The 27,435-nt window shown below is 38.3% G+C and overlaps 1 protein-coding gene across 5 annotated transcripts; it reads left to right on the top strand.

Annotated features, from left to right (window-relative positions):
* The first annotated feature begins 2,365 nt into the window (after positions 1-2,365).
* LOC127618190 (erlin-1-like) lies at positions 2,366-12,792 on the top strand. 5 transcript variants are annotated; one of them, XM_052090500.1, is made up of 12 exons: positions 2,366-2,656; positions 4,885-5,012; positions 6,726-6,807; positions 6,985-7,031; positions 7,196-7,257; positions 7,338-7,463; positions 7,633-7,706; positions 7,785-7,843; positions 8,219-8,310; positions 8,414-8,503; positions 8,588-8,667; positions 10,577-12,792. In XM_052090500.1, the coding sequence occupies exons 2-12, from the start codon at positions 4,906-4,908 to the stop codon at positions 10,799-10,801; spliced, it is 1,044 nt and encodes a 347-aa protein (XP_051946460.1). In that variant the 5' UTR covers positions 2,366-2,656; positions 4,885-4,905; the 3' UTR covers positions 10,802-12,792. The 5 variants fall into 5 exon arrangements, with proteins under 5 accessions (XP_051946460.1, XP_051946459.1, XP_051946457.1 ...); XM_052090499.1 differs by lacking the exon at positions 2,366-2,656 and adding an exon at positions 3,821-4,072; XM_052090497.1 differs by lacking the exon at positions 2,366-2,656 and adding an exon at positions 3,822-4,072 and having other exon boundaries at positions 4,882-5,012.
* The last annotated feature ends 14,643 nt before the right edge of the window (positions 12,793-27,435 follow it).

Here is a 27,435-nt window from a genome sequence, read left to right as displayed (position 1 = left end):
TTCCTCAACCTTTCACATCTAAATAGTGTAATACACAAACACACACACACACACACACACACACACATATATATAGCTACAATTATTATTATTATTTATAATTGCTTAAAGTGTATAGGGTCTTTAGAGATATAGGGATCTGAGCTTGAGTAAGAACCCTCAAATTCTGGAGGAAAAAGGACCATCGGATGTACATTAGATTTAGAGTTTACCCTGTTTGAACTGAAGATAGCGCTTGCTGGGGTAAAATAAACTTCTCCAGGTAGAGATGACATCTGTTATGAGATGGTAAAACACCTATCAGAAACATCTCTAAATATTATTTTGAGTCTTTTTAATAAGGTGTGGGAATCAGGGAAATTACCAGATGACTGGAAGCATGGGATCATAGTGCCAATAGCGAAGCCAGGGAAGGATCATTCGCAGCCCACTAACTACAGGCCCATAGCATTAACGTCAAATTTATGCAAACTAATGGAGCGTATGGTCATGAACAGATTGATATATGTTATTGAAAAGAAAAACCTTTTCTCAGCATTCCAAAGTGATTTCAGAAAAGGGAAAAGCACAATGGATTCTGTTTTATGTCTGGAAGCTGACATTAGAAAGGCCCAAGTAAAGAAGGAGGTGTTTGAGTATGTTTTGACGTTGAAAAAGCTTACGATATGATATGGAAAGAGGGACTTTTAATAAAATTGGATAGAATGGTAGAATGTATAACTGGATTATGATTTTTTTTGTTTAAAAAACAATACAAGTGAGAGTGGGGTCTGCTTTTTCTCAGGTTTATCAAGTAGAGAATGGAACACCACAAGAAAGTGTTAGCATTATGTTAAACAGAATATCCAATTCTGTTTAACATAATGATCAATGACGTTTTTTCACAAATAGATTCAGGGATAGGGAGGTCTTTATATTCAGATGACTGGGCACCGTGGAAGAGAGGACGCAATGTTGGGCATGTGGAGAGGTGTATTCAAACTGCTGTAAGAATGGTAAAGAACTGGGCTTTTGAATGTTTTTTTGTTTTTCAGTGGCAAAAACTCAGGTGATCTGTTTTACAAAAAGAAAAATTAACCCAACAATAAATATTAATATGTATGGACAACAATTGGAGCAAACATCAGTAGTTAGATTCCTGGGAATGTGGATGGATTCAAAATTGAATTTTAAAGTGCATATTCAGAAAATTATTGACAAATGCAAAAAAGCAATAAATCTAATGAGGTGTTTGGCAGGAATTGAATGGGGAGCATTCCGTCAGTCTCTTAAAAGTATATGTTGTGCAATAATAAGAGCTGCTATTGATTATGGCTGTATGGTGTACAGTTCTGCATCTAAAACGCTACTTTTAAAAGTTGAGGCATTGCCATCACAAGCATTGAGAATATGTTGTGGAGCAATAAGATCATCTCCAGTAACAGCAGTACAAGTAGAGATGGATGAAATGCCTCTAGAAATTAGAAGGTACAAATTAATGATGAGATATTGGACAAATATTAAAGGTCATTCAGATAATCATTCAGTTAAGAAAGTCTTCAATGATTGCTGGGAATACAACAAGTTTGGATGGACAGCCAATAAGGAGGCACAAAACAAAGGAATAAGTGATATCAACATTGCCCCTTCTGATGCTATGTCAGCAGTACCTCCTTGGCTTTTCCCTATGCCTCTAGTGGACATTCAGTTGTATGAAGATAAGCATAACAAGGAAAGAAATGTGTTGGAAAGTTTAACAGTGCAACAATATATTGATCAAATATATTATAATGCAGTGCACATTTATACAGATGGATCAAAGGATCCAGATTCTGGATTTACAGCAGCAGCAGCTTACATACTTCTTTTTAAAGTTAAAAATTCTAAGAGAATCTCTGATCATATTTCTGTATTTACTTCAGAATGAATAGCAATATCCCTAGCACTTCAGTGGCTAGAAGAAATACAACCTACAACGTCAGTGATATGCACAGATTCACTTTCAGCTATCAATAGCTTGTTAAGTGGAATATTGGTAGCAAGACAAGATTTGATATAGGAAGTGATGTAGAGTCTATTTAGAATAAGACAATCTGGATTTATTGTAAACTTGTGGGTACCATCACACGTGGGTGTAAAAGGAAAGGAGGAGGCAGACCATCTGGCTAAACAGGCTTTGAAACATTCACAAATTGACATAAAAGTGTCATTAAATAAAACAGAAGTTAAAGGATTAATAGCGAATGAAATAAGAAAGATATGGCAGAAAGAGTGGGACAGTTGTTTTTACCTTCCAACCGTTTAGCGCTCCACACTCCAATCCAGTAGGTAGCGGGAATGTACCATTTGCCAACCGCCATAAAACAACAGAAGAAGAAGAAGGGAAACCAGTTGGATGTACAGTTTACCAGTCTGCTTCAAGAACTTTACTAAAAAAGTTGGATGTGATTCAAAGTCAGGCGTTGAGACTCTGTTGTGGTGCTTTTAAAACAACCCCAGTAGCGGCATTACAAGTAGAAATGAATGAGATGCCATTGGAGATTAGAAGAAATCAGATAGCATTAACGTACTGGGCAAATTTAAAAGGGCATAAGGAAACACACCTGACTCAGAAGGTGTTACAACCATGTCAAGAAAGGGAAAGACGACAGATTAAGAGCTTTGGTTGGATAATAAGGTATGCAGTCGATGAGATAGGGTTAGGAGATTTGACGGTAAGTCCAACTGTGCCATTATCTAATGTTCCACCTTGGATATTAGGGGAGTTAGAGGTAGATTTGCACCTTTTAGAGTGGAAGAAAGAGAATAGTATTGATAGGAGTCAGGTTAGTAGATATATAGAGGAGAAGTATTCTATGTTTGTTAAGATATATACAGATGCATCAAAAACAGAAGATAATAGAGTAGGAGTTGCATTCATTATACCAGAAGGGAATGTTATGTTAAATAAGAGAGTAAATGATAAAATGTCAGTGTATACAGGAGAAATGCTGGCCATTCTCTTAGCCCTTGAGTGGGTTGAAAGTAGTAGGTCAAGGGAAGTGTTAATAGGGTCAGATTCAAGTAGTGCGTTAACCAGTATTAAGAACATGGAATCAGAAGCAAGACAGGATATTTTGCTGGAAATAGTCCAAGCTGTTTATAGAATTAATAGAGTAGGAGTAATAGTAAAATTCATCTGGATTCCAGCCCATATAGGAGTAGAAGGAAATGAAATGGCAGATAAATATGCCAATAATGCAACAAAAAAACAGAGATAGATATGGTAATAAGTTATAGTAAGGCGGAAGTTAAAAGTATAATCAAAGAAGAAATGAGAAAGAAGTGGCAAGTGGAGTGGGATATAGAAACAAAAGCAAGAAGGTACTACAGTATCCAGAAGAGGGTAGGAGGTATGAGAGAAAATAGTAGGAATAAAAGGGAAGAGGACATTATTTCAAGAATGAGATTTGGGCATACTGGTTTGAATAGTACGCTTAAATTAATAGGGAAGCATGAAACTGGGATGTGTGAGGTCTGTAATATTAATGAAACAGTAGAACATGTAATTATTAATTGTTATAAGTATAAGGAGGAAAGGATGAGTCTGAAAGACTGGTTTAGAAAAGAAAAAATTAGATTTGAAATGAAGGAACTATTACAAATGAATTCAGGGCATGTAGGGTACAGAGCGATATTTGTGTTTTTGAGTAATACTGGGGCTTAGTAGAAGGATATGAGTTTAGTTTCCTTAAAAAATTGTATTTATTAATAATGAAAATGTATGAATATTAGTAATGGTATTAGATATTTATGAAGTTATTTATTGGTTTTATTATGGATGTATGTAGTTATTTATATATTTATTTTAAGGGTAGTGAGGAAAGGCTATTGTGATCCACACTCCATATCAGAAGGTGGCGGTAATGCACACCTAAAAGTTGTTTGCAAACCGCCATTAAAAGAAAGAAGAAGAAGAAGAAGAAGAAGGGAAACCAGTTTCCGATTCACAAAGCGTTTCATTGGGAACCTCCAGTCTGCGATGTTGGGTACGGCGTCGTGAGTAATCAAGGAATGTCCTGCGAAAGTTATTCGTTATCTAAACGAATGATTGGTAAATGCATCTTATGGATTGTATTAGACTCTCGTATATCTTGACAGAAGGTCGTTTTGACACGGGGTTTGCTTACATTTGAAATAATTAGCTTATTTAGCCAGCCGTGGCTAGTCCTGCATGGAGAGCCTGCGGCGTTGGCCAGCTTGAATTCAGTAATGTTTAACTGGGCTAGTGGCTTCTACAACGACTAGAACAGCATAAGTGCGCGGTAATGAATGTTTTAGGGGTGCTAGTTTGTGAACAGAACAGACTCGTTAATATCGGTTTGTGCCTTTTATAGTAGTAGGGGCGAGCAAGCACTTAATTTGAGGAAGTATGGTGTATAACGCATGTTAAAAACAGCGAGTTGCCTGTCTAGAGAGCATTTTTGTGTCTCACAAAAGCCTAAGTGTTTCACAAGCCTATGGTGCATATAAACGCCGTCTAGGTTTTTTCACAAGCCTATGTTGTGAAACACGACCAGGCATTGTACTTGGAGCCTAATGAATAATATTCCTTCCCCAGAAGGGGGTGGGTGTCATGCAGTTTTTACTACGCGCGCACAATGTGGCCATCATCAGTCTGGGATGGTGTAATGTAGTTTGTATATTTGCATTGGACTGTGCTTCCGTGTGTTGGTGGCAGTGGGTGGGTCTCATGGACTTTGACAACCTGTTATCTTGGTTTAATCTGTGTGGGCTGTGGTGAGTAGGGCTTATGCAGAACAGGGCCCTACCCTTTGTTGTAACTGATCTTTTTCCCCACACACTTTGTGTGTTTATTCTAAGGATCAGCTCCGTTTTTCTCTTTGTAAACTTGTCTCTTAGCAGGTGAGTGCTGGGTGAAAAATAATGGCGCATGTTGGGGCAGTATTTGCAGCAATGGCTGGTGTGATGGCCATTCTACTTCATTCTTCCATACACAAGATCGAGGAAGGACATTTAGCAGTTTATTATAGGTGAGTTTGAGGAAGTTGCATTCAGGTACTTTGCATTGCGTGTGTGAAATTCCTCCGGTTTTATGGTTTTTACATTGATTCATTAGCCTATAATCTTATTGCATTTGCAAAAGCTGGGTTGAATCTGAAGTGTGTAACTTTCGATTTAAAAACTTTCTCCTATCCCATCTTATCATGCAGAGATGATTATAAGTAAACTATTCATAGCTAGATTTCCTCAACTGTATTCTCTGTGTCTTTTTGACATTATAAAAATTGTTCTGTATGTTTTGAGTGGCCCACGCAGCAACATTGGTTCAACCAATGGCATGAGTTTTGGGCTGGACTGTCTGTTTGATCAATAGCAGGCGGGCAGAGTGGCCAGACATTAAACACTTCAGTTTTAAAGGCTCTAAAATATATTTGTATTAAAATAATGAATACATAAATCATATATGTCTTCTAGAAAACGCTTTATCTATGTAATCCCCCTATTATATTGGAAACATTTGATTAAGAAATAATGTACCCACAAATAACATGGTGCAACTTTTCCAAGTTCTTGAGATTAAATGTTTAGTTCACCCAACAATGAAAATTCTCTCATAATTTACTCACTGTTATGTCATCCCAAAGATGTATGACTTTCTTTCTCCAGCAGAACACAAACAAATATTTTTTGAATATCTCAGCTCTGTTTGTCCATTCATTGCAAGTGAATGGTTACCAACATTTTAAGCTCCAAAAAGAACATAAATGAAGCATACAAGTAATCCTTACTCCAGTGGTTTAATCCATATCTTCAGAAGCGATATTACAGGCATGAGTGAGAAACAGATAAATAATTAAGTCCTTTTTTCCTCTAAATCTCCACTTTGACCAGCACTCCTATGGGCATTCATGTGAGGACCGAGTTCTCCTGTTTTTTGGCATTTAACTTTCTTCATGCATATTGCCACCTACTGGGCAGGGAGGAGAAAGGAAAAAAGGGAGGATTTAAGGAAAATAATAAAAAAAAATATTTGCACAACCGCCCAAATGGTGGCGCTATGTACAAAGAATGCAAATCGGCAAAAAATTAAATAAAACTCTTGTTAAAGCGCATAGGAGGGCTGGTCAAAGTGGTGTTTGATAGTAAAAAAAAAAAAACGATCTGTTTCTTATCCACACTTACATCGCTTCTGAAGACAATAGCACATTTCACACATACAGCCTTTTCCAGAAAATGTACTGCATTTTTTTCAGGTTAGAGGTCATGTGTGCACAACCTTTTTGAAAATACTGGTACATTTTGCTCTGGCAATTTCCCTTAATGAGAAATTGTATCATTACATATACATTTCCATACGGATGTAATGAACAGCACATGTGGTACATTTACCAGTAATCCAACAATTTTCCTGCCATTTACCTGGTTGCATGTGTGAATGGGGCTATTGATTAAACCACTGGATTAGTATGGATTACGTTTATGCTGCCTTTGTTTTTTGTTTGTTATTTTTAGCTTCAAAGGTCTGGGCACTGTTCACATGAAATGGACCAACAGAGTTGAGAGATTCTTCTAAAAATCTTTGTTTTTTGTGCTGCAGAAGAAAGAAAGTCATACACATCTGGGATAGCAAGAGGGTGAGTTAATTATGAGAGAATTTTTGGGTGAACTACTCCTTTCAACATATTCCTTTCACTGTGTTTAGTTCATTTTTTAGTTTGAATTTAATTGACATTTATTTTCAGAGGAGGGGCTTTGCTGACCAATCCCAATGGCCCAGGTTACCATATAATGCTGCCTTTCATCACTTCATACAGATCAGTGCAGGTACAAATGTCCTTTTATTAAATCACAAGAGCCCTAATAACAAATGACTAATCGCTTTATTACAGCTATTAATGATCATGGTTGGGATGTTTAAAGTTGTTCATTTTTTTTTAAATGTGGCTGTTCTCTTCTGCTGATTTAAACAAAAAATGCTTTTATCATTCTTCAAATTTACAGACAACTCTGCAAACGGATGAAATTAAAAATGTGCCTTGTGGAACCAGGTAAACATTCCTTTAGTTGGTATTGCATTATGTATGTTCTGTAAAACTACATCAAATCTTATTTAAACATCAAGAGCTGACATTTAATTGATTGGCGCAAGCACATTTGCTTTTGGTCAAGATAGGTTGTAGAAACACATTATGCTTTATTCTGTCTTCCACAGTGGGGGTGTCATGATCTATTTTGACAGAATTGAAGTGGTCAACATGCTGGTTCCATCAGCAGGTAAGGGCCTTGATTTTGTTTTGTTGGAAATTATTCATTCCATGTCTTCTGCGGTGCTCATGTCTGCACTTCCTTCTCAGTGGTGGACATAGTAAAGAACTTCACTGCAGACTATGACAAGACGCTAATCTTCAACAAAATTCACCATGAGTTGAACCAGTTCTGCAGTGTGCACACACTACAGGAAGTCTACATAGAGCTGTTCGGTAAGTCACTGATATTTCAAACAGGTTATTCTGCCAAGTATACTTTGAGCCATGAGTTGTTTACATGTGCACTGCAGTTTCTATGGTGTAATCTGTTTTTCCTTTGGTGCATTTTCACTGCACGGAAAATTTGAAAGAGTCTTCGCATTAGTGTTGTTTTTGTTTACAGACATAATTGATGAGAACTTAAAGACTGCTTTGCAGAAAGACTTGAATGCCATGGCCCCTGGTCTCACTATACAGGTAAGGTTTGTTATCCATCTCTTGGTAGTTTCAGTTTTGGCATAAATAGGAATGACATGTTTCTGTGGAATTTTGCAGGCTGTGCGAGTCACCAAACCTAAAATTCCTGAGTCGATCAGAAGAAACTACGAGCTGATGTGAGTTGACATATTCTGCTTGGATGAGATTCAGTGCGACTCTGAGATGTGTGCGCTTGACTCATTGAAGTGCTCACCTTCTCATAGTTTGTATAAGTTTCGCTGACCAATGTGCTCTGCAGTGAGCACCTGTAAGTAATACCCTCATGTTGTTCCAAATCACACTTAATTTTACGGAACACAAAAGAAGGGTTTGGAACAATAAGAGGGTGAGTAAATTATGACAGAATTTCATCTCTTTTTTTTGCTACACTGTTTTCAAAATGAAGCACTTATGCTGTATTTACTTACATCCCGAAAAATTGTGATATACTTGCCTTTGATGTGTCTTCTTAAAAAAATTTAAAAAAAGAATGCTCTTTTCATCCTCTGCAGGGAAGCAGAGAAAACCAGATTACTCATCACCGCTCAGACGCAGAAAGTGGTGGAGAAAGAGGCTGAAACTGAGAGAAAGAAAGCTATAATAGGTGGAAGTCTAAACTTCCAGTCACTCTTAATGCTAAATAGGTAAACTGTCATGGATATAAGATTGGAGTGTCTGTGCTTATTAATATTTTGCTGTTATTTCAGAGGCTCAGAAAATGGCTCAGGTGGCAGAGATCCACTTCCAACAAAAAGTAATGGAGAAAGAAACAGAGAAAAAGATTTCAGAAATAGAAGGTCAGATTTGCTTACAAAACATTTGCCATAGCATGTGCCACACACAATGTTTTCTCATCATAGACATTTATCTGATATTTGCAGATGCTGCTTTCCTGGCAAGGGAGAGAGCAAGAGCAGATGCCGAATATTACACTGCTGCAAAGTTTGCTGAAGCCAACGGGGTAAAAAGCAATATGTCATTATGATTTTTTTATTTGTGGTGTTCAGTGTTTTTAGCACTTTGCTCATTCCAGTTCCTGTCATGTATCCCTATTTCAGTTTTTAGAAAATAATTTTACTTTCTTTTATTTAAAACTTTATTTAAAAATGTAAAACTTAATTTTTTTTTGTGTAGTTACCACACCAACACTGAAACTGTGAAAAATGTCTTCAAAGTAACTTGCTTTAATGTGGATTTTGTAGTTACTGCAATTTTCACACTGCGATTTCCTCTGAATCTGAGCATAGTTGAGCCAAACCCACCTTGCACAGGACCGATTATAGTCTAAAAGCCGATTTATACTCTATACATCCAACGCAGTGGTTTGCATTTGTAATCTGCATTGGTGTGTCCGCGTCATTCTGCAAGTGCACAGCCAAATAAGGGTGGAAAAATGCATCTGCATCACGGTGCATCGATCTATCCAATATATTTTGATGCATCGAATACGAAGTTTAAGAATCGATTGTCATATATTATTACTTAATGTGTCTGTGTAATATTACACAAACCTTCTAGCAGCAGACGCGGAGCACGTGAGATTAAAGGGAAAGAAAGCACACTTTGAAATTTGTATGCACCCGAGTTTACCCTGTGAACCTGCATGGGATAAAATGGATAGATGCTATATAGGTAGATAGAAAGCCAAACTCTGCAGTATAGATCCATCTGTGTCATTAATCAAAACTTTTTGCTTCCATTTGACCAATGTAAGTTGTTGTTGTTACCTTCTACCCCGATTATGATATATTATGTTAATATTACGTTTGTATCTCCATAAAATGTGTAATTTCTCCACAAAACAGTTTAACCGTGAATAGAACCTGTCTTAAATAAATGGTGGGCAGACATTGGCTGTGAACGAAAACACTCACTGAAGTGAACTAGCCAGTTGATTAGTCACCTGTGATTGGTCAATGATATGCGGCAGCCACGAAAAGATCAAAGATTTTTATGCTTTGCAGTGTGTGCCGCAAACCGTCCTGCATGACAATGCTATTGAATTCTCGTAAATGGACTTGACATCAGAGGGGTCTCTGTTTGGCTGCCTGGCACACCTTTCCCTATCCCATATTATTTATTACATGTCTGCCATGCAGAGAGAAAATAAATCAGACATATACTATATGCTTGCTCTTGAGTTGCTAAAATAATAATATATTAAGAATATTTTGGCATACTTTTGATGCTCTGTGTGGAGACAAAAAATCTTAATTCAAATAAATGTAAAACTACTCACTTCACCAACACATTGGTGTCATTTTAAAGCTTAAAATTTTGACTTTACAATGCATATAGGCAATATAAATAGGTTATTTTTAAATCACTGACGAATTAAAGTGTTCAGATTTCTTAACATATAAAATATTATTTACTGTAAACCATACTTCCAAACATACTGCCAAAACATCGTAAAAAAGGTCTTCAAATCATCTTGGAGAAATGCCACGCTACCTCATATTTTTTTTGTCATCCTGGGGGAGGGTCTCTGGTTACAAAGCAGACAATCACATTTGTTGTGTCTGCATCAAAGTAACGTGTTATAACATTTTTGAAGTGGTGCACAGCAGGCTACTGCATAGTCTATGCGTGGCCTACGGTGTAGGTTCGACGCGGAAGTATAAATCGGCCTTAAAGAGACCTGATTTTGGTCAACTCAAATTTGACAATGTGTAGTTACTGCATTTTGCCTGTGCATGGCAGTATAATTTTGAATTGATTGTAGGAGGCTGTAGATGATGTGATTTGTGGATCTAAAGTTCACTATAGAAACATGGAGGCACACTCGCATGGTCTCTTGATATGGCCGATTTGCACAGAATGTGTTCACGACACTTCATTTACCAGATCACTTTTTCCATCCTCCACAGCTAAAGCTCACACCGGAGTATCTGGAGCTGATGAAATATCAGGCTATTGCAGCAAACAGCAAGATCTACTTTGGTCAGGACATCCCCAACATGTTTGTAGAAAACAGTGCCTCACAACCATCCATGGGCCAGGGTGCAGCAGACTCAATGGAGCAGTTGGAGTCCTTGACTATAAAAGAGAGTCTTAAGAAAGCTTCAAAGTCCAAACCTTCAGAAGAGCACTGAGGGGCTCAATGGCTGCCCTTACACCCCCCCCCCCACCCTCTTTCTCCTCCTCTCTTCATGAGGCATATATACTTTTCACTCATGTACTACAGTAGTTTTGGGTGCTTGGCTAACTGTGCTGTGAGACAGTCAACTGAGAAATGGAGGCAGTGATTTACCAGGAGTCATTTGTGGACTGAAAAAAATTATTACAGTGAAGAAAGTTTTCTCAATCTGTGCTACTAAATATTTCCAGATTGAATTATTGCGATCCAAATCTTTATCCCCTTCAATTTCCCTGATTCACATAAGCATACTTCCTTTTCTTCTTTTATTATTTGCTCTTAAGTTTTGTTAACCTTTTCCAAATCCATGCTAAATATTTGTTTGATGCAGGCTGTTGCATTCGTGTAATTTATATGAACATTTAGAGGTTTACCTTAATGTGTTGTCTTTTGAAATAACTGGAATTATAAGGCATCACACCAATTGAGGTGTTGGCTAATGCAGCTACAGTCTGATAATTGTTTTGTAGCCTAAGTTTGTCATCTCTTTTCATTTTATATGTTGTTAAAAGAGTTGCAGATATAAGTCCTCATTTGCAAGGTCACTAAATTCATTAGGTAAAACCTTGAATTAGTTCAAACCCAGCTGCAGAGATAAGTGGCTTTTACATAAGTAAAAATTATCTTGTTTTAAAAATCACATGCACTCTTTGCAATTTCCCTTTATTGTTGCTTGATTTGTGATCAATAGTCTTTCTAAATGAATCTTCCTTTCTAACCCTAACCCACTCCTAGATTTTCCTGAGTGAATTTAGTTTCATTTAATGTCAGAAGTAGTGGGTTTGGTATAGTATTTTGTAGCATTTTAGTTTGTGGGTGGCCTGTGGACATTGATTTACATTGTTGATTCATTGTTGAGTATGGGTAGGTAGGCTGTCAAAGTAAAATGGTAAAGTTTGGTTTTCTTAAAGTTTTAGAACAAGAACTCAAGCATTTGAAAAGATGTGAGATGGATGTTAGATCTGATGGAAAATATTTGGTTTGCTCCTGAATGCCTGTATGACTTTAGTTTAGCTTGATTGTTTTGTCATTACTGGAAGGACTTTTATTTAAATGGAATTTAATTAAAATAAGGGCTGCTGTTTTATTAGGCACTACAAAAGAAATGCACCATTATGATGGGTGAAAGGAAAATGATCACACATTAAAAAGTATTCTGACAACATATTGCGGCTTTTTTGGTAGCTAGGTGATCTTTTTTTTTAGTTGTCCTGTAGCCTTAAGAGTTTTATTATGTGACCACTAGGGGAGGCAAGTGATCTTCAGGAATCAAAAGACTGGACAACAAAGAGCTAAATGAGCACTATGTACAAAGACATGGTTTGCATTGTTAAGCTTGCCACAAAAGGTGTCAACATCTGTATAAATTGATTTTATATGCCAGTAATGCAATGCATTAAATTAAACCATCCTAACAAGGTTTTAAGTGGAGTGTGTCTATTAGTGCTGTCTCTCAGGAAAGAGTTCTCTAACTTGAATGACCTGCTTTTTTGGTACCCTACAATAAACCAACAACCTAATAGTAAACTTAGTCAGTTGTACAATTGTGTGCTCTGTTTGGGAATGTGTACCAAAAGAGGGACAAACAGACAACCGTTCATTTAAAACTGAATTTTCAAACCATGACCACATTATGCTCCGTTCTGTGTCACTCCTTTTTTTTTCTTCCTCCACTGTTTTCTTTCAGGGTATAAGTTAAACAGTTTCAGACGCTTAGAAGAAAATCTCAAAACTGAACACAATCTTTCTGTTTGTATGATCCCTGTGATACTTATGGTTGATTAAATGAGAGAATGGAACTTGACTGCCCTGTAATAAACCCACTCTGTTAATGTCACGTTTTTTACGTCAGCATAATTTAATCTCCTTATTTTAAAACATTTATATGCAAAATTTATAAAGTTTTTAACAATGTTCAATTCTGTAAAATAAAACTTATTTTGATACCATGAAAATCATTTGTTTCTCTTGAAAGTGTGTGTGTGTGTGTGTGTGTGTGTGTGTGTGTGTGTGTGTGCGCGCGCGTCGCATGCGCAAGCTAATACAAGATGAGCTTATTTCCCTATTTGGTCCTGCTTGCGTTTTCTTTCGCAATGATGTGATCATAATCACTTAGCTCACTTAGATCAAATCTTGCACAACAAGGAAGATGACTGAACATCATGTACTGGAAGTGTGTTGTCAGTTACAGATTTTGTAATTATTTTAATAAGTCTATTTCAGTAAGTAAAATATGCTGTTGGCTTTTCTGAGACATACAGAGGAAGACTTCATACAAATGTGAACACTACAGTCTTCAAAGACAAAGGTCAACTGGCTCTAACAAGGACAGAAAGAGATGTAGACGTACAGATGTACAACAAACAAGAGGATAAGTACATCAGAGTCTCTAGTTTGAGAAATAGACACCTCACATGTCCTCAGCTGACAGCTTCATTGAATTCTACCTGCTCAACACCAGTTTCATGTACAACAGTAAAGAGAAGACTTTGCCGGCCTTATGGGAAGAATTGCAAAGAAATATCCACTTTTGAAACAGAAAATCAAAAAGAGAAGGCACATCTATGACAAGTGCCACATCTGAGTTACTGTAAACTTTGTCAGCCCAAACCAGTCAGGTCATTCTCTGTTGACCTCTTTCATCAGCAAGGCATTTCCATCCACAGAACAGCCCCTCACTGGATATTTTTTGTTTTTGGCACCATTCTGAGTAAATTCTAGAGACTGTTGTGTGTGAACATCCCAGGAGATCAGCAGTTACAGAAATACTAAAACCAGCCTGTTTGGCACCAACTATCATCCATGTGATTATATAATCAGCCAATCATGTGGCAACACTGCAGTGAATAAAATCAAGCATATACGGGTCAGGAGCTTCAGTTAATGTTCACAACAATCATCAGAATGTGGAAAATTTAAGTAACCGGGCGATTTGGTTGCTTAGGAGACCTGGCTGGAGTCACTCAGCACACCATGGGATTCGAACTAGCGAACTCCAGGGGTGTTAGCCAGCATTTTTACAACTGAGCTACCAATGCCCCAAGCAGGTGGTTTTAATGTTGCGGCTAATTAGTGTATATCACCCATGTGAAGTTATCTAAGTTATCTACACACAGGCCGCCATTTTTTTCTGCTCTGGAGCAGATACAGTGAGAAGAATAGTGTCTCAGCATTGTAAGCGTCATAAGTGTTCTGTTGTTGGCTGTATAAGTGAACATAAGAGTCTTCGTGTACTCCCGGCATCAGAGCCACTGAAGACGCAGTGGACAAGTTTTGTTTTTGAAGGAAATGTGCCTCAAAACATACAAAAATGTGTACGTTTGTGCAAATAATTGAATTTTTAATAAGTTTTCAAATAAAGCGGACTGCTTTGTGAATGAGACAATATTTGAAAAAAAAAAAAAAATTCAAGCATGGATCAGTACCAACTGTTCATGTTCCAGCTATATCCTGAAGATGTAAGTATCACACTTTATATTATGTGAATGATTGCAAATAACCTTTCCGAATGTGCTTGTTAGCTGATTCCATTGCTAATGCAGCTAAAGTTACCATTGTCTCTGATTGTATTCACAGAGACCAGAGCTATGCCGTTATTTTTAACCCGAAAACGCTAACTTTCTGTTAATAAATGATCCTTGGGGTATTTTGAGCTGGAACTTCACAGACACATTCTGGAGGCACATGTCATGACACTTATATTACATCTTGTAAAAAGTGGCATAATAGGTCTCCTTTAATAGCTGGTTGTGCCAACTTCAGCAGCAACCAAATGCTTCCTATAACTGGAGATCATTCTTTCACAATACTGTGGTGTAATTTTTGCCCACTCTTCTTTGAAGAACTGCTTTAGTTCAGCCACATTGGAGTTTTTTTTTTAAGGTGCTGCCACAGCTTCTCGGGTTCAAGTCAGGACTTTGACTAGGCTACTCCAAAACTTTAATTTAGCTTCTACTGAGTCATACAGAGATGGGCTTACTCCTATGCTTTGGATCATTGTCTTGCTGCATATTCCAGTTGCGCTTGAGCTTCAACTCTCAGACAGATGACCAGAAATTCTCCTTTAGGATTTTCTGGAAGTCAGCAGAATTTATGTTTCCCTCAATTATTGCAAGTCGCACTGGCCCTGAAGCAGCAAAGAATCACCACACCATCACACTACAACCATCATGCTTGACAATAAGTATGATGATCTTTTTGTGGAATTCTCTATTTGATTTACGTCAAATGTAACAGGACTCTTGTCTATACTATACCCACAGAATATCCTCCCAAAATGTTTGAGGATCATCAATGTGTATTTTGATACAATTCAGATGATCCTTTATGTTCTTCTGGGTTAGCAGTGGTTTTCGCCTCACCACTCTTCCATGGATGGCACGTTTGGCCAGTATCTTTCTGATAGTAGAGTTATGAACAGTGACCATTATTGATACAAGAGTGGCCTGCAGTTTCTTGGATGTTGTCCTTGGCTTTTTTGTGACTTCATGGATGAGTCGTTGCTGTGTTCTAGGAGGAATTTTGGATGGTCGGCTACATCTGGGAAGGTTCACAACTGTGCCAGGTTTTCTCCATTTATAGAAATCTTCCATGACTAAGGGCCCCATCCCAGAGCCTTTGAAATATCTTTGTAACCCTTCCCAGACTGATGTATTTCAATCACCTTTTTCCTCCTCCTCCTCATCATCATCATCATCATCAACATTTCTAGAATTTCTTTAGACCTTGGCAAAGTATGCTACTGGGTGAGAACTTTTAACCAACTTCATGCTGGTGAAAAAGTTATATGTAGGTGTTGATTTGATTGAACAGGGCTGGCAGTAATAGTTAAAACAATTTAATATGAAATATACACAAAAACAGAAGAAATCAGGATGGGGGAAATACACATAGCTAAGACGTGTGTGAAGAAAAACAACCACTAGACACTCACCACATTACTTGCTGTTTGGAATCAACCCGCATCTTTCCATTAGATGCATCTTCCGCTGCTAGGTCAAGAGCAAACTGTGAATCCTTTAAGAAACTGAGTTTTGCGACACCTGGTTTTGTTCATTGGTTGATAATTCCTTGGGTAAATATAACATTTTACACAAAATGCTTATAAATTGCTTTAAATATGTGTTGGATAAGGATGCATATGGATTGTATGTGAGGAGTTTGACCACGTTTTGGTGCACATGTACATTTTAGAATTAATCATATCTAATTTAATGATTTATAGCCCAGAGTGTTTTCCAGTTAAGTGAATAAATATAATGTATTATATGTGAAAACATGTGTAATGAGAATTCTATTGTTTTAAACTGTTATACATCTCCTTAAAATCTGGTTTAAAATAAGTAAAATACTGTGAGTGTTTAAGCATGCTAAATGCATAAAATGCTTTGAGTTATTTAAGCAAGTATTTAAATGTATAAAATGCTGTGAATGATAGCATATATTAAGGTGATGTATGCAGAAGCATATGGGTAGACTAATGCCCTGTTTGTATTTTCTTTTGACATTAGCCTCTAGTATTTCGTTGTACTGTACGGTTATCTGTGTTTTTGTTCATGTTTTTATTGATGTTCATGCTCTTTTTACTGCCAGATCCGACGTGGTCTCTAGCCGCCTCGCTTGGACCTCCCTGGTTTCCAGATCCTCCGCCTGCTCCTTCCTGGTCTCCAGGTACTCAGCCAGCTCCGCCTTGGTTGCCTGGTCCGCCCTGGTCTCCGGAACCTCCACCAGCTAACCCTGGTCGCTGCCTGGACCGCCCTGGTGGTCCCCCGTGGTCTGCAGCACCCTCTGGTCCCCTGTGGTCTCTAGCCCTATCTGGTCCCCTGGTAAAATTACCTCACAGCCCATGTCTGCCCCTGCCCCAAGGTCCAGGTCCACAAGCTCCATTTTGAATTCTGTTCTGTTTTTTTTATTTATTATTGTTGGGTTATCGTGAGCCACCCTTTGAGGGGGGCATATGTAATGATAATGTGTTTTTTTTTTTCCATGTTTTGATTGATGTCCATGCTTTATCATGTCTTTTATTTTGAAGTTTAGTTCAGTGCTTCCTTGTTCCTGTCATGTAATTTGTCATGTGATTTCCTGTTCTTGTCATGTGACCCTCATGTTTCATGTGTTATATTGTTTATTAGTTTGTCCTGTCATTGTTTGTCTTGTTATAAGTTCAGTCTTGTCATTGGTTATCTTGTCATTGTGTTACCTCATGTCTATATATTTAAACCCTCATGTTTGCCATTGTCCTTGGTCAGGAATTGTTTGTTGTAGTGTTGTAGTCAAGTCTTAGTCAAGTCAAGTTAAGCCATGGTTCACGCTTGTTTTGGATACACGTTCTGGAGTATATTCACTTGTGTTCGTCACATCATTGTCTTTGTCTGCTCCTGTGCCTGTCTTCAGCCTGCTCAATGTTACACTTTTTATTCTTTTTTTAAATACAATATGGCCACAGCGACAGCTGGTTTAAATTTTTGAGTTACTGTAAACTTTGTCAGCCCAAACCAGTCAGGTCATTCTCTGTTGACCTCTCTCATCAGCAAGGCATTTCCATCCACAGAACAGCCCCTCACTGGATATTTTTTGTTTTTGGCACCATTCTGAGTAAATTCTAGAGACTGTTGTGTGTGAACATCCCAGGAGATCAGCAGTTACAGAAATACTAAAACCAGCTTGTTTGGCACCAACTATCATCCATGTGATTATATAATCAGCCAATCATGTGGCAACACTGCAGTGAATAAAATCAAGCATATACGGGTCAGGAGCTTCAGTTAATGTTCACAACAATCATCAGAATGTGGAAAAATTTTTATCTCAGTGATTTGGACTGTGGCATGATTGTTGGTGCCAGATGAGCTGGAGACATAGCGTATGTGGAGGCTTCACGCCATCCACCGCAGCATCTGTGCTCAACTCACCACATGCCCCACCAAGAATGAACCACATTGTAGCGATCATGAGGAGGTTACCCCATGTGACTCTACCCTCCCTAGTAACCGGGCGATTTGGTTGCTTAGGAGACCTGGCTGGAGTCACTCAGCACACCATGGGATTCGAACTAGCGAACTCCAGGGGTGTTAGCCAGCATTTTTACAACTGAGCTACCAATGCCCCAAGCAGGTGGTTTTAATGTTGCGGCTAATTAGTGTATATCACCCATGTGAAGTTATCTAAGTTATCTACACACAGTCCGCCATTTTCTTCTGCTCTGGAGCAGATACAGTGAGAAGAATAGTGTCTCAGCATTGTAAGCGTCATAAGTGTTCTGTTGTTGGCTGTATAAGTGAACATAAGAGTCTTCGTGTACTCCCGGCATCAGAGCCACTGAAGACGCAGTGGACAAGTTTTGTTTTTGAAGGAAATGTGCCTCAAAACATACAAAAATGTGTATGTTTGTGCAAATAATTGAATTTTTAATAAGTTTTCAAATAAAGCGGACTGCTTTGTGAATGAGACAATATTTGAAAAAAAAAAAAAAAATTCAAGCATGGATCAGTACCAACTGTTCATGTTCCAGCTATATCCTGAAGATGTAAGTATCACACTTTATATTATGTGAATGATTGCAAATAACCTTTCCGAATGTGCTTGTTAGCTGATTCCATTGCTAATGCAGCTAAAGTTACCATTGTCTCTGATTGTATTCACAGAGACCAGAGCTATGCCGTTATTTTTAACCCGAAAACGCTAACTTTCTGTTAATAAATGATCCTTGGGGTATTTTGAGCTGGAACTTCACAGACACATTCTGGAGGCACATGTCATGACACTTATATTACATCTTGTAAAAAGTGGCATAATTGGTCTCCTTTAATAGCTGGTTGTGCCAACTTCAGCAGCAACCAAATGCTTCCTATAACTGGAGATCATTCTTTCACAGTACTGTGGTGTAATTTTTGCCCATTCTTCTTTGAAGAACTGCTTTAGTTCAGCCACATTGGAGTTTTTTTTTTAAGGTGCTGCCACAGCTTCTCGGGTTCAAGTCAGGACTTTGACTAGGCTACTCCAAAACTTTAATTTAGCTTCTATTGAGTCATACAGAGATGGGCTTACTCCTATGCTTTGGATCATTGTCTTGCTGCATAATCCAGTTGCGCTTGAGCTTCAACTCTCAGACAGATGACCAGAAATTCTCCTTTAGGATTTTCTGGAAGTCAGCAGAATTTATGTTTCCCTCAATTATTGCAAGTCGCACTGGCCCTGAAGCAGCAAAGCATCACCACACCATCACACTACAACCATCATGCTTGACCATAGGTATGATGATCTTTTTGTGGAATTCTCTATTTGATTTACGCCAAATGTAACAGGACTCTTGTCTATACTATACCCACAGAATATCCTCCCAAAACGTTTGAGGATCATCAATGTGTATTTTGGTACAATTCAGATGATCCTTTATGTTCTTCTGGGTTAGCAGTGGTTTTCGCCTCACCACTCTTCCATGGATGGCACGCTTGGCCAGTATCTTTCTGATAGTAGAGTTATGAACAGTGACCATTATTGATACAAGAGTGGCCTGCAGTTTCTTGGATGTTGTCCTTGGCTTTTTTGTGACTTCATGGATGAGTCGTTGCTGTGTTCTAGGAGGAATTTTGGATGGTCGGCTACATCTGGGAAGGTTCACAACTGTGCCAGGTTTTCTCCATTTATAGAAATCTTCCATGACTAAGGGCCCCATCCCAGAGCCTTTGAAATATCTTTGTAACCCTTCCCAGACTGATGTATTTCAATCACCTTTTTCCTCCTCCTCCTCATCATCATCATCAACATTTCTAGAATTTCTTTAGACCTTGGCAAAGTATGCTACTGGGTGAGACCTTTTAACCAACTTCATGCTGGTGAAAAAGTTATATGTAGGTGTTGATTTGATTGAACAGGGCTGGCAGTAATAGTTAAAACAATTTAATATGAAATATACACAAAAACAGAAGAAATCAGGATGGGGGAAATACACATAGCTAAGACGTGTGTGAAGAAAAACAACCACTAGACACTCACCACATTACTTGCTGTTTGGAGTCAACCCGCATCTTTCCATTAGATGCATCTTCCGCTGCTAGGTCAAGAGCAAACTGTGAATCCTTTAAGAAACTGAGTTTTATGACACCTGGTTTTGTTCATTGGTTGATAATTCCTTGGGTAAATATAACATTTTACACAAAATGCTTATAAATTGCTTTAAATATGTGTTGGATAAGGATGCATATGGATTGTATGTGAGGAGTTTGACCACGTTTTGGTGCATATGTACATTTTAGAATTAATCATATCTAATTTAATGATTTATAGCCCAGAGTGTTTTCCAGTTAAGTGAATAAATATAATGTATTATATGTGAAAACATGTGTAATGAGAATTCTATTGTTTTAAACTGTTATACATCTCCTTAAAATCTGGTTTAAAATAAGTAAAATACTGTGAGTGTTTAAGCATGCTAAATTAATAAAATGCTTTGAGTTATTTAAGCAAGTATTTAAATGTATAAAATGCTGTGAATGATAGCATATATTAAGGTGATGTATGCAGAAGCATATGGGTAGACTAATGCCCTGTTTGTATTTTCTTTTGACATTAGCCTCTAGTATTTCGTTGTACTGTACGGTTATCTGTGTTTTTGTTCATGTTTTTATTGATGTTCATGCTCTTTTACTGCCAGATCCGACGTGGTCTCTAGTCACCTCGCTTGGACCTCCCTGGTTTCCAGATCCTCCGCCTGCTCCTTCCTGGTCTCCAGGTACTCAGCCAGCTCCGCCTTGGTTGCCTGGTCCGCCCTGGTCTCCGGAACCTCCACCAGCTAACCCTGGTCGCTGCCTGGACCGCCCTGGTGGTCCCCCGTGGTCTGCAGCACCCTCTGGTCCCCTGTGGTCTCTAGCCCTATCTGGTCCCCTGGTAAAATTACCTCACAGCCCATGTCTGCCCCTGCCCCAAGGTCCAGGTCCACAAGCTCCATTTTGAATTCTGTTCTGTTTTTTTTATTTATTATTGTTGGTTATCGTGAGCCACCCTTTGAGGGGGGCATATGTAATGATAATGTGTTTTTTTTTTCCATGTTTTGATTGATGTCCATGCTTTATCATGTCTTTTATTTTGAAGTTTAGTTCAGTGCTTCCTTGTTCCTGTCATGTAATTTGTCATGTGATTTCCTGTTCTTGTCATGTGACCCTCATGTTTCATGTGTTATATTGTTTATTAGTTTGTCCTGTCATTGTTTGTCTTGTTATAAGTTCAGTCTTGTCATTGGTTATCTTGTCATTGTGTTACCCCATGTCTATATATTTAAACCCTCATGTTTGCCATTGTCCTTGGTCAGGAATTGTTTGTTGTAGTGTTGTAGTCAAGTCTTAGTCAAGTCAAGTTAAGCCATGGTTCACGCTTGTTTTGGATACACGCTCTGGAGTATATTCACTTGTGTTCGCCACATCATTGTCTTTGTCTGCTCCTGTGCCTGTCTTCAGCCTGCTCAATGTTACACTTTTTATTCTTTTTTAAATACAATATGGCCACAGCTGACAGCTGGTTTAAATTTTTGAGTTACTGTAAACTTTGTCAGCCCAAACCAGTCAGGTCATTCTCTGTTGACCTCTCTCATCAGCAAGGCATTTCCATCCACAGAACAGCCCCTCACTGGATATTTTTTGTTTTTGGCACCATTCTGAGTAAATTCTAGAGACTGTTGTGTGTGAACATCCCAGGAGATCAGCAGTTACAGAAATACTAAAACCAGCTTGTTTGGCACCAACTATCATCCATGTGATTATATAATCAGCCAATCATGTGGCAACACTGCAGTGAATAAAATCAAGCATATACGGGTCAGGAGCTTCAGTTAATGTTCACAACAATCATCAGAATGTGGAAAAATTTTTATCTCAGTGATTTGGACTGTGGCATGATTGTTGGTGCCAGATGAGCTGGAGACATAGCGTATGTGGAGGCTTCACGCCATCCACCGCAGCATCTGTGCTCAACTCACCACATGCCCCACCAAGAATGAACCACATTGTAGCGATCATGAGGAGGTTACCCCATGTGACTCTACCCTCCCTAGTAACCGGGCGATTTGGTTGCTTAGGAGACCTGGCTGGAGTCACTCAGCACACCATGGGATTCGAACTAGCTGAACTCCAGGGGTGTTAGCCAGCATTTTTACAACTGAGCTACCAATGCCCCAAGCAGGTGGTTTTAATGTTATGGCTAATTAGTGTATATCACCCATGTGAAGTTATCTAAGTTATCTACACACAGTCCGCCATTTTTTTCTGCTCTGGAGCAGATACAGTGAGAAGAATAGTGTCTCAGCATTGTAAGCGTCATAAGTGTTCTGTTGTTGGCTGTATAAGTGAACATAAGAGTCTTCGTGTACTCCCGGCATCAGAGCCACTGAAGACGCAGTGGACAAGTTTTGTTTTTGAAGGAAATGTGCCTCAAAACATACAAAAATGTGTATGTTTGTGCAAATAATTGAATTTTTAATAAGTTTTCAAATAAAGCGGACTGCTTTGTGAATGAGACAATATTTGAAAAAAAAAAAAAAAATTCAAGCATGGATCAGTACCAACTGTTCATGTTCCAGCTATATCCTGAAGATGTAAGTATCACACTTTATATTATGTGAATGATTGCAAATAACCTTTCCGAATGTGCTTGTTAGCTGATTCCATTGCTAATGCAGCTAAAGTTACCATTGTCTCTGATTGTATTCACAGAGACCAGAGCTATGCCGTTATTTTTAACCCGAAAACGCTAACTTTCTGTTAATAAATGATCCTTGGGGTATTTTGAGCTGGAACTTCACAGACACATTCTGGAGGCACATGTCATGACACTTATATTACATCTTGTAAAAAGTGGCATAATAGGTCTCCTTTAATAGTTGGTTGTGCCAACTTCAGCAGCAACCAAATGCTTCCTATAACTGGAGATCATTCTTTCACAGTACTGTGGTGTAATTTTTGCCCATTCTTCTTTGAAGAACTGCTTTAGTTCAGCCACATTGGAGTTTTTTTTTTAAGGTGCTGCCACAGCTTCTCGGGTTCAAGTCAGGACTTTGACTAGGCTACTCCAAAACTTTAATTTAGCTTCTATTGAGTCATACAGAGATGGGCTTACTCCTATGCTTTGGATCATTGTCTTGCTGCATAATCCAGTTGCGCTTGAGCTTCAACTCTCAGACAGATGACCAGAAATTCTCCTTTAGGATTTTCTGGAAGTCAGCAGAATTTATGTTTCCCTCAATTATTGCAAGTCGCACTGGCCCTGAAGCAGCAAAGCATCACCACACCATCACACTACAACCATCATGCTTGACCATAGGTATGATGATCTTTTTGTGGAATTCTCTATTTGATTTACGTCAAATGTAACAGGACTCTTGTCTATACTATACCCACAGAATATCCTCCCAAAACGTTTGAGGATCATCAATGTGTATTTTGGTACAATTCAGATGATCCTTTATGTTCTTCTGGGTTAGCAGTGGTTTTCGCCTCACCACTCTTCCATGGATGGCACGTTTGGCCAGTATCTTTCTGATAGTAGAGTTATGAACAGTGACCATTATTGATACAAGAGTGGCCTGCAGTTTCTTGGATGTTGTCCTTGGCTTTTTTGTGACTTCATGGATGAGTCGTTGCTGTGTTCTAGGAGGAATTTTGGATGGTCGGCTACATCTGGGAAGGTTCACAACTGTGCCAGGTTTTCTCCATTTATAGAAATCTTCCATGACTAAGGGCCCCATCCCAGAGCCTTTGAAATATCTTTGTAACCCTTCCCAGACTGATGTATTTCAATCACCTTTTTCCTCCTCCTCCTCATCATCATCATCATCAACATTTCTAGAATTTCTTTAGACCTTGGCAAAGTATGCTACTGGGTGAGACCTTTTAACCAACTTCATGCTGGTGAAAAAGTTATATGTAGGTGTTGATTTGATTGAACAGGGCTGGCAGTAATAGTTAAAACAATTTAATATGAAATATACACAAAAACAGAAGAAATCAGGATGGGGGAAATACACATAGCTAAGACGTGTGTGAAGAAAAACAACCACTAGACACTCACCACATTACTTGCTGTTTGGAGTCAACCCAGCATCTTTCCATTAGATGCATCTTCCGCTGCTAGGTCAAGAGCAAACTGTGAATCCTTTAAGAAACTGAGTTTTACGACACCTGGTTTTGTTCATTGGTTGATAATTCCTTGGGTAAATATAACATTTTACACAAAATGCTTATAAATTGCTTTAAATATGTGTTGGATAAGGATGCATATGGATTGTATGTGAGGAGTTTGACCACGTTTTGGTGCACATGTACATTTTAGAATTAATCATATCTAATTTAATGATTTATAGCCCAGAGTGTTTTCCAGTTAAGTGAATAAATATAATGTATTATATGTGAAAACATGTGTAATGAGAATTCTATTGTTTTAAACTGTTATACATCTCCTTAAAATCTGGTTTAAAATAAGTAAAATACTGTGAGTGTTTAAGCATGCTAAATTAATAAAATGCTTTGAGTTATTTAAGCAAGTATTTAAATGTATAAAATGCTGTGAATGATAGCATATATTAAGGTGATGTATGCAGAAGCATATGGGTAGACTAATGCCCTGTTTGTATTTTCTTTTGACATTAGCCTCTAGTATTTCGTTGTACTGTACGGTTATCTGTGTTTTTGTTCATGTTTTTATTGATGTTCATGCTCTTTTACTGCCAGATCCGACGTGGTCTCTAGTCACCTGCTTGGACCTCCCTGGTTTCCAGATCCTCCGCCTGCTCCTTCCTGGTCTCCAGGTACTCAGCCAGCTCCGCCCTGGTTGCCTGGTCCGCCCTGGTCTCCGGAACCTCCACCAGCTAACCCTGGTCGCTGCCTGGACCGCCCTGGTGGTCCCCCGTGGTCTGCAGCACCCTCTGGTCCCCTGTGGTCTCTAGCCCTATCTGGTCCCCTGGTAAAATTACCTCACAGCCCATGTCTGCCCCTGCCCCAAGGTCCAGGTCCACAAGCTCCATTTTGAATTCTGTTCTGTTTTTTTTATTTATTATTGTTGGGTTATCGTGAGCCACCCTTTGAGGGGGGGCATATGTAATGATAATGTGTTTTTTTTTTTTCCATGTTTTGATTGATGTCCATGCTTTATCATGTCTTTTATTTTGAAGTTTAGTTCAGTGCTTCCTTGTTCCTGTCATGTAATTTGTCATGTGATTTCCTGTTCTTGTCATGTGACCCTCATGTTTCATGTGTTATATTGTTTATTAGTTTGTCCTGTCATTGTTTGTCTTGTTATAAGTTCAGTCTTGTCATTGGTTATCTTGTCATTGTGTTACCCCATGTCTATATATTTAAACCCTCATGTTTGCCATTGTCCTTGGTCAGGAATTGTTTGTTGTAGTGTTGTAGTCAAGTCTTAGTCAAGTCAAGTTAAGCCATGGTTCACGCTTGTTTTGGATACACGTTCTGGAGTATATTCACTTGTGTTCGTCACATCATTGTCTTTGTCTGCTCCTGTGCCTGTCTTCAGCCTGCTCAATGTTACACTTTTTATTCTTTTTTTAAATACAATATGGCCACAGCGACAGCTGGTTTAATTTTTTTTATAAAACAGCCATCTGAATCAAACCCCAAAAATATATTTTTGTATCTTGTGTTGTTTCTTTACAACCACTGGCTACATTTAGCCTCACACTAAAAATAACAGCTTTTTTTCAGGCTGGGCCAGCTAATGCGGCTTTACGTTCTAGAGTTGTCTGACAGTTGATGTCTTTATATAAAAGGTAATTGGCTCTTTTTGGCTGGACTTCCTTTTCTACATCTGCCATATTGGGTGTTCTCATTTCTCCAATTAATTTTAATAGAAGTGCTTTGTCTCGAGCTAAATAGTCTCTGATAATATTCAGCCATATGTGATCTCAAGAAAGAACATGGTGGCATTCATGAATGTGCACCAACCACAATTAGAATAAAGCAGCATTTTCTTCTAGACTGATATGATTACAATTTACATCTCATAGTGTACAGCATTTGAAACATATTTCTGTTTAAGGTAAAGGAGTGCACCTCTAAATTGAGAATATGTTTCAATTAATGTGTGCTTGTGAAAGTGTGAAGGTGCACTGTATCAAGATGCCCTAGATTTCCTTCCTGTACTACACATCAAAGATGTCTAGGAAGTGGCTCCACCAAGAGTAATGGTCTGGGTTATATATAGAGAAACCAACAGACCTTCATGACTGAATACATTATTTTTTTGTGTGTCCTCTTTGTTGTCGACATCATGTCAACGTTATTGCTGATTGTACATATAGTTATATGAATTTGCTTTGTAATTAATCTAATGACGAAAACACCAACTGAACAGAACTGGCTTTGTTCGAAAAAGTTTTGTTAAGACAAGGTTCACTAATGATAATGACTCCCAAATGACTTACACAGGATATGTCACTAACACAGCCGTACTCCGCTCAGGATTGGTGCCAAGTTTTCTTTCCGTATTTAGTCACATGCAATGTGGACTTTAGAAAATAAGCCACGTGTGCACTGTTGGAACATGAAATCTGCACTTATTTCCAGCTAGTAAATTAATTGTATTTTATTTTGAGTTATTAAACATAAAAGTTATTAAAGTTATTACATATAAAAGGTATGCCATCATCCTAGCAGGATCCTTGCTAAAGCTTTTTTTTTTCTGGGTAGTGTTGATGACAGTTCTGTGAGCAACCACTACAGGAAGGGCAGTGCCCAGGTTTTGTAGTGGTTGGTTAAACTCTGGCATAAGAGGCAGCCCTATTCCCATGACAATTACTGGTAGTAGCTTGAACAATTGTGTTCTGTGTTCAGCCTGGCTCATCACCCCGCTCCGTTCCCTGTAGCATCTTACAGCTGGAATATAGCATGGGGTAACTTCTCAAGAGACATGATATATGATAAGCCTGGCTTTTCTCAGTCTGCTCTGATTAGGTCAGTAATACAGGAGAGTTTTACATGCCCAAATCCGATATTGCATGTCAAGTGAATTTGTTCTGCTTGTCCCCTTTAGTGGCTTGATGAAATAGGATTTTTGCAATATATGTTGATTGCACTATTTTATCTAATGTGAAAAGTCACAGTGAGTGAGTGATTTTAAGTAAATGTGTTTTGTACACAGCATGACCTCATATTACATTCTTTATATGAATGCATGTGTTTGGTTCTCTTATCTTGCCATAGGAAGTAACAGCTATCTCCTGGCTTAGTGCATGTCTGTTTTTTGGTAGGAAAGATTTTAAAAGTCTCTTTGTACCCCTGAGTGTGTCACCAGTTTAACATCTTTCTCTGATAACACCTGTCTCAGTTCTAAGGTTATCACTCGCTCTGTTTTTGACTTTAAAATTGTTTCCATGCTTGCCTGAAATGGTTTGTTTTAAGACTGACACAATATTTAAGGCATTTAATAGATTTAAATGAAGCCATTCGGAATTCTGGAATTGTCAATGAGCCCATGCATAAAGAACAGTAAATTATATGTCTCTGTACATTGGCCAGGATGAATGTCATTTAGAGGAATTGATATTGACTGATGGATCTGGAAGTCACTTTATGTTGGCAGAATACATAG

This window comes from Xyrauchen texanus, chromosome 24, assembly GCF_025860055.1.
Source record: "Xyrauchen texanus isolate HMW12.3.18 chromosome 24, RBS_HiC_50CHRs, whole genome shotgun sequence".
Taxonomy (NCBI): domain Eukaryota; kingdom Metazoa; phylum Chordata; class Actinopteri; order Cypriniformes; family Catostomidae; genus Xyrauchen; species Xyrauchen texanus.
This window is presented reverse-complemented; position numbering and strand designations above follow the sequence as displayed.